This window comes from Chenopodium quinoa, unplaced genomic scaffold (genome assembly GCF_001683475.1).
Source record: "Chenopodium quinoa cultivar QQ74 unplaced genomic scaffold, ASM168347v1, whole genome shotgun sequence".
Classification (NCBI taxonomy): domain Eukaryota; kingdom Viridiplantae; phylum Streptophyta; class Magnoliopsida; order Caryophyllales; family Amaranthaceae; genus Chenopodium; species Chenopodium quinoa.
In genome coordinates this window covers 278,404-291,234 of record NW_018742963.1, presented here as the reverse complement: position 1 = coordinate 291,234, position 12,831 = coordinate 278,404, and the positions used below count along the sequence as shown (strand labels likewise).

The 12,831-nt window shown below is 35.1% G+C and overlaps 1 protein-coding gene across 1 annotated transcript; it reads left to right on the top strand.

The window, feature by feature from the left end:
* The first annotated feature begins 1,535 nt into the window (after positions 1-1,535).
* On the top strand, positions 1,536-11,248 carry LOC110728797. Its single transcript, XM_021908445.1, has 8 exons — positions 1,536-1,914; positions 2,848-3,605; positions 5,645-5,833; positions 5,941-6,032; positions 8,402-8,461; positions 8,562-8,631; positions 9,625-9,828; positions 10,231-11,248. The coding sequence occupies exons 2-8, from the start codon at positions 2,907-2,909 to the stop codon at positions 10,615-10,617; spliced, it is 1,701 nt and encodes a 566-aa protein (XP_021764137.1). The 5' UTR covers positions 1,536-1,914; positions 2,848-2,906; the 3' UTR covers positions 10,618-11,248.
* The last annotated feature ends 1,583 nt before the right edge of the window (positions 11,249-12,831 follow it).

The window sequence follows — 12,831 nt, the reverse complement described above, 5'->3', positions numbered from 1 at the left end:
GAGCGTGTAAAAATGTGGGTTTGTATAAGAAAAAAATGAATAAAGTAAGAGAAAGAGCATAAAAAGGTGTAATTATTTTGGGGTTGATCTGAAGTCTGAAAGTCTTGGTAAATGAAGTATGTCATAGGGTTATGCTTAAATTGAGAGTAACAAATTAAGGTGGTAATTATAGTCAAACTAGAAAAAATATAAGTGATTAGCGGTGTTGTTGTAGGGAGATACCGTGTTGATAAATGATGCAAGTTATTTGTGAGAATTGTGACATGAGGAAAAGAGTGAGGTGGAGGAATTATTACCCTCATAATGAGAGTAATAGTTAACCCCCCAACCCCCCCCCCCCCCCTAATATTATCCCAAATGAGGGTAATGGTAAATGGTTCTCCTTTCTTCATCTATCACCACACCACCATTACATAAATTTCCTTGCAATGCACCATCACTACCTCCTCCTCCCCTATATTTACTTTCGTTTTGTACTTTTGTTTAGTTTTACTTTTATTACCCTAGTAATATATCACTCTCAATCTAAGCATGCCTCTAAAAAGAATAAAACAAAATGAGTTCAACATAAAAGAACAACCTAAAATAGAAAGTTATTAATAAAAAAAAAAAAGAAAAAAGAAGGGAGTATATATATTGATTGTTTATCTTTCGCAAAAATCAAACATCTTACCTAAATCAATTGATCTGCTTAAATTTTCATTTCCAAGATCCACCAACAATGGAGAAGTAAATTCAAAGCAATAGGATCAATTACTCTAATTATTTAGTTTATAAAATTTGCTACAAAAGTATAACAGATAAAGAAATAATAAGGAAAAATTGCATTTTAGATTTTATTAGTAAGAAAAATATCATTTTAGATTTTACCACCTCTAAAAAGATCACTTTCTAATTTTGCCACACTTTTATAACTTTATTTTAAAATTCTACACTATGAATTGTAAAAAAAAAACCACCTCTTAATGCTTGTTTCTCGTCATGATTTCGGCTGTGGGGCCCACCTTTTTAGTTTCTCTCCCTTACACTTCTGTTTTCACGATTTCCCCTAATTTGCTACTCTATCCATATTACAACCTCCATTGAATTCATTCAACCTCCAACATTAATTTCAACCCCCCAAACAGTAATAAAATTTATCTTTCTCTGAACATAACCTAATTTTTGTTAGCCTTTAAATCTAACAACACCTAAATTTTCTCAAAAAGCAAAAAATCGCAATTAGAGTTATCATTAGTGGGACCCATTATTCCACCTTTTAGCCAACACAATTGTCTGATTAAGATTTTTGTGGTCATTATAGGATCCAAATTGAGCTTGAAATAATAATAATAATAAAAAAAGCAACAAAAATGCCTCATTTTGTATGCCTCAATTTGCATGACGTCATTTTTTTAAGCAAAAAAATTGTTTGAATAGGGTTATAGTAATTTTGGTTCATAAGGGTTCAAATTGAACTTGCGACATGTCACATGATTAAAATTCCCATCACGGAAGGAATGGCTAAGTCTAAATCTATTTTATTTTCTTAGGTTATCTTTTATCAAAATGTTCCTTATTCCAGCTAAATAATGTCCCTTATTCTAGCTAGATTAGTCCGTTAAAGTTTTCAGATAATATCCTTCACCATCATATGTCATTCCTTTGTTTTTTATCTTCAAAAAGGTAAAAAAAGAATGTCACCACCGCGATCGTGCCGCCAGTTTAGTGGCGCAAATATTGTAGTCGTAATTATAATGTTAATGGCTTCTCCTCAATTCCACCACTTCACTTTATTCTGATTCTCTCTCCTCTCTCTCTCTAAAACCACCATTGTTACTCTTTCAAATACCGCCATTGCATGCTTTTCTCTTTCATCTTCTACCCCAGATTTCTCATTTTACAGAATCAAACCTCCCAATTCAATTACTTGTGGTAATTTCAATCTCTCTCTCTCTCTTTTTATTTTTAAATTGCTGTTTTTATATTATGAATTTGTTGTAACTTTAATCTTGTATTTTTGCAATTTCTTTGAGCCTTTTTTTCTTTTCGAAGTTGATAATAGTTTGAGAGATAATGCAGATGTAGAAACGCCAATTATGTACTATAATTTATTTTGTTTTGAAATTAATTTCGTAAATTAGAATATTCTGGGGCTATGTATTGTTTTTTGTTTTTGTTGTTGAGTCACTTGAGTGAGCCATTAAATGATTGTGGTATGTAGGCGAGATTCGATTTTCGATACTTCCCGGGCTTTAATCAATTAAACTAGTTGACATCTTTAGGTGAAGTATTATTGAAAATTGTGGTATGGACTATGAAGTTGATATTGTATGATTCTAGGACATTCCAAAATTGTGTCATTTTGGCTTGGTGTTCAGGAATTCAACTTTCAACTTTTCAAGCGTTTATCATTTCTAAGAAAGAATAATTGGACTATTTGTGAATGCCATTCTAGCTTATGATTGGAAAATTGTGTGAATGTGAGAATCCTTTCATGGGGGGATCGGCATCCGCCCCTCGTGTCCTAGCTCAAATAAAGACTTGCTGAAGTTACCATCACTTTGTGTACTAATTTAGTATACTTCTTGATACTTTGCTCTTCCTCCGTTTATTGTTAGATTCAACAGTTTGCATTTTACAAAATTCACATACCCTACTTTAACTCTATGTTTGGCTACTTGTTATATTCGTCTCAATTTATGCTCTCAAAATTTCAACTTTTTAAAATACTTCATATTTAGTTATCAATAATAAAGATCGATATTAGTGGTTAAAGTTAAAGATTGACAAGTGTGAAATTGGAAGTGTTCATTTAAAAAGTAAACGGAGGAAGTTTATGTTGAGATTATCTCTTTTGTGTTTCAGATTTAAGGAGGGAATGCTAACACATTAAGGAATTCTTTATCGCTTTTTGCCACTGTAATATGGAGACCGAAATGAGTGGCAAGAGCAATGATCACTCAAACCACAGGAGAAATTCCACAACAAAGGCAGAAGTTCCTAAGTCTCAAAGTTATAGAGATGTTATGCCAGGGACAGATCTTTGGATAGATGGACTTATCTGCGCTTTTGAATATGTACGAGGTCGACGCAAAGTGCAGAAACATAAGACTTCATCAAAGTTTCCATACTCAAGAAAGGTGGAAAATGATGATCCCCAGAAGCAAACATATACATACGCAGAAGCTGATCCCAGTGTTCAAAATGGGATCTATAATCCAAATTGTTCTTACCATGCAGAGTTGAGATCTTGTCAACTTTCCACTCTGGATGACAACATTGATAATCAAGCTTGCAAAATAGAGCAGTTTCATGAAAGTCGTTGGGTGCCAATTGGTTGGACTAGATTATTTGAACTTGTTAAAGAAGTTCAAATAGATATTGACTGGGAAGCTCAGCAATTTGAGTTCATGGATACAGAGGATGATGTTACTGTGGCGGAATTGGCAGCCCCGTACTGGGAGCGACCTGTTGGTCCTGTTTGGTGGTGTCACGTAGATGCAAGTCACCAGAATATCATTTCATGGCTTGGCAATGCTCAGTGGTTACACCCAGCTGTTAGTATTGCTCTGAGAGATGAAAGTCGCCTGATAAGTGAGCGGATGAAGTACCTTCTTTATGAGGTGATACTTTTGTTTCCATGTGATACTGCATTGTTTCAATAGGACTTCAACCATCTTTAATTCTTCCAATTACCATTTTGAAGGGATATGTTAATACTAGATAGTTTAATGCATAGAGAAACATTTTTGTTAAATTTACAAGATGATTCTTAAAAGCCTTGATGGAGTTATAGAATACTGTCTTTACAGGGCTTGTTCTATCTACTTGCCTACATGTATACAGATCACAGAACATGCAATTGACTAAGCTTAACCTGTTAGAAGTATCCATTATGAGGATCCATGTGAGCAGCCCTGATGGACCTTTGCGTTGTCTTTCTACTGATAAAGCATTACCCTTCTCTATGGATCTGGAATTTCAAATGTTGTCAATTTTTATTCTGCTGAATTATGATTTCGTCAGTGGTTGTTGAGAAACAACACTTTGTTCTTGTTATTGCATTGCACTAAATCTTAGCAGCTTGGCAGCTTGACAATCCCCTTGAAAATTAGATAAACAACCAAGCTGGATTGTGAGTCTGATGCATGTGGTGCTAGCTCAAGTTCGTGTAGTGTTAAATGGGGGCATAACTAATCTGGTGAAAAGCTACTATATTCATGCTTATAGAGCAGATAGCTATTTGCTTTGTCACAGCCACCCTTCAGATATATTTATGATACATGATTATGGAAGATTAAAGCTTAGGATTTAATGTCAATAGTGGGTTAAGTATTGGCGCATAGCTGCTATTTACATGACAAGTAAATAGCATGAATAAGACAAGAGTGGTGAAAAATGTTTTTCTAGTGGTACAATATATAAATTGTCATCAAATATTGTACCACTGTTATCTATAATAGCTATAAATAGTACTACTAAAACAACCTATACTCTAGTAGTATAAAATACATGTGTAATAGTACATTAAAAATACCACTGTAACGATAAAAAATTACAAAAACTAAATGAGTTTACCAATTAACCCTCCTATATGCATCTTAAATATATAGCCACTATGTGCCTAGTTGCACTCTCAATAGTGTACTCTCACATGTTTGGGAGCTCAAAACTTTTGCCTTGTTTAGCTGAACCGGTTATTCAAGTAGTTGCTTGTTGTTTTGGTAGTTTTTAGCTGTTCTAGTTATTAATTGTTTGATATTACTTGTTGGCCAAGCTGATTAAAATATACAGTGACAGGTAAAGTTAATTGTTTATTTGCTGATAGCTGACATTATATGGAAGGAGATGAGTAAAAACATTCTAGATACTACAAACAGCAATATACATGAACAGAATAAAAATCATGTATTTTTGAGTAGAAATGTTTATAGTTTCAGGATTAAACTTATAAAACTTATTAGCCTTTTTGGCAATTACTAGCTGTCATTGTCTCAACTTTTAATCTATTTGCCTATTTGGCTACTGCTACCTTTGAAATACATCTTTCCAACACAGGAAATCAATGTGAATACCCCCCGGTCTGACTCAGTGAAAACTCTCTACCTCTAAAATTGCTTCCGAACATGGCTTTTAGTTCATTATACTGGGGGTCTACTGGATGCCATGTCAGATTGAATTCACATCATGCTTTCCATATGTTTGTATTTGGTTCTACCATGTGAAATGGCCTTCTGTTAGGTAAGGCTGATCTAGGAAAATTCTTCATCGCTTTCTTGCTCTGATGAGAACTGAAAGGAGAGAAGAATTGGTGACTGTGTTAAATTCTAGTGATATGCAAGAACCTGCGAGGGGCAGTGACACCATTGATTCTCCTCATGCTGACTGATACTTGCTTCATCTGAGGTTTGAGCTCCAATGATAATTGATTTGATAAGCCTTCAGGCTTCACCCACTAACTTGCCTATCATCGCCTTCTCCCTTTTTTTTCATGCAGTAATGATCGTACTAGTACTTTTTTAGTGTAGGTCCAAAGTCTAATCATGTCAAGTTATGATTAACATGAAGAGAAATGAAGGGGCGGTATCTATGCTATTATTTACTAGAATATGTACTAATTTTAGAGTTGAACTCAGTACAAGTTGCTTTATATCTTTTGCAGGTCCCAGTGAGGGTTGCAGGTGGGATATTGTTTGAGCTTTTGGGGCAGTCAGCTGGTGATCCGGTGGTTGAAGAAGATGACATTCCTGTGGTTCTACGTTCTTGGCAAGCACAAAATTTTCTGGTAACAGCTATGCATGTTAAGGGATCTACATCAGATGTAAATGTCTTGGGCGTGATGGAAGTACAGGTGCACCCCTTGTCAATGATATTTAATAGCCGTTGATAGTAGGTCATCCTGTATCATTTATATATAGAGTATATTAAAACATTGCTTTCTTGATTTCTTTTTCCCAGGAACTTCTTATTGCAGGTGGTTATAATGCGCCAAAAACAATACATGAAGTCATTGCACATCTAACTTGTCGTCTTGCGCGTTGGGATGATAGGTAATTCCATTCAGACTCCTTTTTTTCCCTCCTACATGAAGTCATGGCACATTGTAATGATTTGAGATTGATAGCCTAAAGCTTTTAACCTATCCTTTTGTAACCTTTCAGCCATTATCAATCAAAGACTCAAGCTTTTGGCTTTAAATTTCTTGTTCAATAGAACTTATAATCTGAAAATCCTAGTTTATTACACACATCCTACGCCACACACTTTTTAAATATTTCTCTTCCCTCACATCCGTTACTTTTACATAAACTATTCACCCACTATCAATTTTTTATTATTCATTTTAAAGTCCCCAACAAACCCCACTTACACAATATTTTAACAAATTCAAATCAGCTGCATAAAACTTTGTGCCGATCAAAGTGTTGTTATTTATATCAAAAAAAAAAAAAAAAAAAAAAAACCGGATGGAGTACATATGACACAACTATACCATGTACAAACTTAGAGTACTGCACTTCTGCTGCTTTCCATTTGTCTACTTAAAAGGTGGCAAAGGAATCCAACAATAATTGTTCATCAATCTCATCGTGATGCTGACAAAGAAGTCACATGAAAAAGTTCTGGCTGCACGATCCTCTCAAGATAATATATAGGAGTTCCCAAACATAAAATTCAACCAACTAACACACCCCCCCCCCCTCCCTGGCAGGATATCACTGTCCTTACTTCCCTTACGACCAGCGCGTTTCACCTATGCTGAAGTGCTTACCCTACTTTCCATTTGGCATCCAAAGGAATCATCCATTACCATTGTCAAGAGGGTATTCAATCATTATCTCTTAACCATAACCCCTGTATTTTGTATTATGTGATCAGCTCTAGTGAGAGTTCAATAGGTCTCACTGGATGATTCTTATTCAGTTTCAATGAAATTGGGTTTTCTAGTTTTGTTGCTTGCTATTATCTGATCACACCAACATCTAATTTAGTATCAGTAATTTTCTTTTCTGTATAAAAGGCTAGACATTTCTTGCAACTAAGTTTGTTCTTGGTATGTTGTCTTTGGTCGGGGGGGTAGACCTTATGCACAAACGACCCCATGTTTGTACTGTTATCTTACCTCCATGAACTATGTATTATTACCATCATTATTTATGACGGCTCTAGACTTCCTAGTATATATTGGAATCTAGATTTCGTCTTAAGAAGTCTTTGTGAGGGATCTGGAGGATATGCCTGCTTTTATTTCCATAGACTGTCTTATTGTTTTGTTCAAATATATATGATGTAGCTTTTTAAAAATATGGCTCAATCTCATGTAATTTCTTTCGGTCCCTTTCCTCCCTACAATTTACACTGCTTGTTTAAACTTGTAATGACTTCTCTAAGAAAGTTCTCCGAGGTAAAAGAATTCACCTGTATTCAATATTGGCAGTCTTCTTCTGTGAGACTGTGACAAACCTTATGACGTGCTCTCCTGTGGGGTTGTATGCATCTCTTTAAATAGATAAATGGTTTGTCCCAGAAGCATGGTGAAAAATGAGGATATTTCACTTATGTGTCCCTTTTCTCAGAATATGGGCAATACTCTTTTAGTGTTAGAGTGGAGAGGATTGTGTTATGTATATCTGAGTACCTGATAGCTTCGTTTCACCAAGGATTTTATTCCATGAAGGAAAGTTGGAGAATTTTGGTGGAGATGTGTGTTACAATTATGCCTTGGTTAGGACGGAAGAAATTTAAGAGAGAGATTTGACCTTTGTAATGGCTTGGAGTAAAAATGACACTTTGTCTTCTCCCTGGCTTTTGGCATATTGCCATGAATTTGTGGCCAGGATTGGTTTGCTACTTATTTAAAAATATTGATGCTCAGATGTGTGCATTAAAAATTGTACAAAAAGCAAACAAGAACTTAAAGAAATGGAGGAAGTATAAATTTTAGATTTTGACTCAACAATTAAGAAATTTTTAATTGTGGATATAAATCCAACAAATTGTATGCCTATCTGTTGCTACTCTACCAGCAATTCATCAACCCTTGCTATTTTTTCTCATTCTGTTTTGCATCTGTCAATTTTGCAACACAAATTTTATCTTCCTAATCTACCATATTATAATATAGAATTTGCAAACAATTTTGACCAATTAAACTCAACTCATCATTACTTTGTCATTTATGATATATCATCAGAAGCCTTGGAAAATTGAAAAAGAATTATTACTAAACTGGAAAACAAAGATGTAGTTATAAACACCAAATCTAAAACAATAATTAAAAAGCAGAGGAAATAATGTCAAACCCACTTGTTGCTGTACATCTGTACTCTTTCTTATACTAATTTGTAATGTTTTAATCATACATCTGGTATCATATCCTTTTTCTGAATGTTTGGCTTATTTGCGTTTTGCTTTATAGATTTTATAGGAAATCCATATTTGGTACTGCAGATGAAGTTGAATTGAAGTTTGTGAACAGGTATTAACTTATCAATCGTAATTTGTATCCATTTAATCTATTAAGTTGAATATAACTCTCACATTTTGTTTTTGTCTATACTACAATGTTGTATGAATAGGAGGAATCACGAAGATTTGCATCTTTTTGGCGTGATTCTCAACCAAGAAATTAGAAAGTTGTCAACACAGGTAATATCTTAATTAAGCTCGTTGTTTATGATACAATTATGACTAAACCATTATCAGCTTTATAAATTTGATTATATTTGCATAGCATTGGGACTTAGTGAGTCTTGAGCGTGAGCGGCTTGTGATTTTGATAAAAGAAAACTGTGGAAGTTGTATTGCACTGGCAAGATCTGAGTATCTTCACTTATTTGGTAACAAAAAGAAAGTAAGGTTATGAGGTGCAATCTTGAAATGCAATGAGCACTAAGTTACTAAGCTGTGAGGTTTCCACAGAGGCCAATAATGCAGGTGGTCCTAAGTACAACTCTCCCTATATAATGAAGATGGTAAATACCTTCCAAGAAATATTCAAGATGATTAGGAAATCACATAATATGAAAGGCTTTCTGTTTCCTTTTTTTTTTTTTTTTTTTTTTTTTTTTTTTTTTTTTTTAAATTTTAAATTTTTTTATTTATTATTATTATTATTTTATTTTATTTTAAAGTTTACTTTTTTACTTAAGGGGATACATTTGAGGGAGCTGTTCAGTGAGGTTTTGTTTTTATTAGACCATTAACTGGGTCATCAACTGCCCTTGTAACTTTTCAAGAACAAAATGAGTGTACTGTCTTTGATTTGGTATTTTTCCTTATAATTCTGAAGCTATGCTTTTGAAAGGGTTTTGCCTGCTGCACTTGTGAAGTTCATTTTATTGTTAATTCATTTCTTTCCAAATATCTCTCTATTTGCCTTTTCCTTTTAGTACCTTTTTTCCCCCCCTTTCCGGTGCACTATTCTTAGTATTCTTTGGTGCATTTAGAATGATGTGCTTGTTAGTAAATGGAACATTGTTATCTCAATTTAACCGAGCTGTAGTTTCTGCAAGTAATCATCTCATTACTAGAAGAAGTTCTGACATCTGAACCTTTTCAATTGTCCCCTTTCTGTCATTTGAAATTGCTACATTATTGCATCTCACATCAATTATTCATATTTCATTTTATTATTACTAGGTCATTAGGGTCAAGTGGTCACTCCATGCAAGGGAGGAGATCATATTTGAGCTTCTCCACCAGCTACGCGGTAGTGCAGCTAGAAGCTTACTGGATATGGTAAAAAAGAGTACAAGACAAATGCTTGATGAACAAGAGGCAGTTCGTGGTCGCTTATTTACAATTCAAGATGTAATGCAGAGTACTATTCGTGCATGGCTGCAGGTTTGTATCTGTGATAGAAGTGTTTTTATACTGATTTTTTCTTCCCAGTGATGGGCTTGCAAGCCAAAGCAATTTTAATATTTTATTTTTTGTATTTACTTGTGCAAAAATTAAGCAGAAATAGATGTCCACTTTCTTGTCATATTATCATAGGCTTAACTGCCTACAGCTCTCATGTGGCCTCATTAGTGGTTTTTTCAGCTAACAGCTTGCATTTTAGCAGGGAGAGAATTGTGTTGGTTGAAGGGACAAACTATTGTCTCCATTTTAAAATTGATGCTAGGCTTGCGTGAAAGCTATTTCTATTGCTTAATGCCTTAAATGAATAGTGTTTAAATTTCGGTTTTTCAGCTAATAGTTTTTGTTTATTATTATAACATACACTGGGATATTTTGATCCAGGATCGAAGCCTTCGAGTTACACACAATCTAGGTGTCATTGGTGGATGTGGTCTTGTTTTATCTATCATAACTGGGCTGTTTGGTATCAATGTCGATGGCATTCCCGGTTCTGAGAACACACCATATGCATTTGGTCTATTTACAGCACTTCTAGTGGTTATAGGGGCTATTCTGATTGGGGTTGGCTTAATATATCTTGGGCTAAAACAGCCTGTCAATGAAGAACAGGTAGAGGTGAGGAAAATGGAACTTGAGGAGTTGGTGAAGATGTTCCAGCACGAGGCAGAAACTCATGCCCAAGTTCGCCAAGAAAATCCACGGAAGAGTTTGCCATCCACTGCCAGAGATCAGTTTCCACGCGATGCTGATTATGTGATAATTCAATGAAAACATGAATTTTCAGTTAGGCTCGAAGTCAGCTGGAAACCTTTCTGTTTACTATTTGCTCTGAACTTCTGAAGATAGTGAATCGATAACAGAAATTCTCTCCCATGCTATGCTGTGTTCAGACAACTTATGATGACCGCCAGCGCTGGTCCTTAGTGAGATTTAACGCTAGCTGGTAGGATTTTTCAACATTGATTATGAGCAGCAAAGGAGTTGATACTGTGTTAGAGGCTAGGCTCCTGTAAAGAAAATCTTTGTGCATATATTGAATGATATAAAGCCGTGTCAAGGCACTGGTACTACAAATTGTAGTATGAATGTCAATGCAATTATAGAAAAGGATTTATTCATTTTTTTTTTAATTTATTTTGTATATTTTTGCGGTGTGAATTCTTCGTTAATTACTCTAATTTTTTTATCTTGGAAAATTTTCCAGTTTGGTGCTTGATGGTTGGTTCATTCAACTTTGGTGCTCTAAGTTTTATACTTGTGTAAAACTTTGATGTCCGCACTTGGGAGATTTATATCATTGTCACTTTAACGTACGGTTTACTTTGTTAATCAAATTGCATTAAAAGGGGTTCGAATCCCCTAAGTTTATACAGAAACTGTGTTTCAATTTGGTGCTTTATGGTTTGGTCAATCCACTTTGGTGCTCTAATTTTTACACTTTTATAATACTTTGATGTGCAAAGATTTATATTATTGTCCATTTTTATAGCATACCGATTGGTAATGGCACGGTGACAAAGACTGAGGGCTTGACGATAGGTAACAAGTTTGAATTTCCCACCTCCATTTGCTATTTGTAATGCCCTTGTGACTCATTCATATAATAATAACAAAAAAATAAAACACACCTCTATGTGCACTGTATAGTGTTTCTCTCTCTTTTTAAGTAAGACTAACAAAATTTAAGTGTGTTACAAAGATGAGCTTTAGAGCAACTAATGACCTAAGTGAAAAAAATGGTAAAAAGAAAAAGCAGTGTATTAAAGCTAAATTACTTAACGAGGCATTGAACACCAAAGTAAACAAAGTTTTTTAAGGGCATCGATATGGAATTATCAAACTACAAGGCATTAAAGTGCAATAATGCTTAAATTTGTAAAGCACCAAAGTACAACGACATGGGACGGTGGAAGTAAAATTTATTGTTAGATTATACTCCGTATTTGTTTTGACGAAAGAGCTTTTGATCAGAATTTTAAATGTCCTGGTATTTTCTGCTCTTTTTTTTTTTTTTCATTTTAAAATTTTAAGAGCAAAAAACTACTTTTGGCCTTTTGGGTGCACATACCTTTATGTACACCCGGATATATATAGAAGGTGTTGAAATGAAAGGGAATCACGATTAAAATTTTGGTTCTCTTGCCGACCCAAACTCCTCAGATCATGATTCTCTTGAATCAGGACCGTCCACTCCTTCTAACGTCTGAGACAAATTTCTTTCGTAGCCGGATGATTCATCTCCAGACTCCTCCAAAATGGAAGAGCCGGATGTGCTTGGTAGACTTTAGGGGGGGGGGGGGGGGGGCTTGGAGGATATTCGGATACCTCGCTAGCCGACGCTCTAATTGTGCTACCTCCCCCAGATGGGTCTAATTTGGCGGTCTTTTTGGTTCTTGCCATAGTGTCTTGCGTATACACGTAAACGGTCAGACGACTCCAAGAATAATAAAAAGGGGAGTCCCCGTGAGGAAAGACAACACTCCTAGTCCTAAACTCAGCTGTACCAAGTAGCCGACCAACTCTATGTGAGGACGCCGAGTGTGTTTTGTGAAACCATTGAAATAAAAAGGCAAATGCAAATGGTATAGGCAGAATCTAAGAATAAACTCAAGATAGAGGAGGCAGTTACCTTTAAAAAGCTTGAAGTGTTGGAAGTTCTTAGACGGCTGGAAATCAGCTGGACGGCAAACACAGACGACAACGGGATATATTTTTTCTCTCTTGAATGCTTTGACTTCATTCTAAAAACGATTTTTGGAAAGGTAAAAAGCTAGTGAAAGGCAATTTGTTCTATTTATAGAAGTTAAATAGAAGAGTAGTTTGGGGAAAGCCAATGAATAGTTGGAAAGCTTGACTACCAAGTCCACGTGGCTGAAGATTATCACGAGTGGTTACTTGGCTGTCCACGTCACCACCCATGAGGGGCAAATATTTAGGGTAAAAATACCCATGACACATGAACCAATGATGCAGCGACACGTG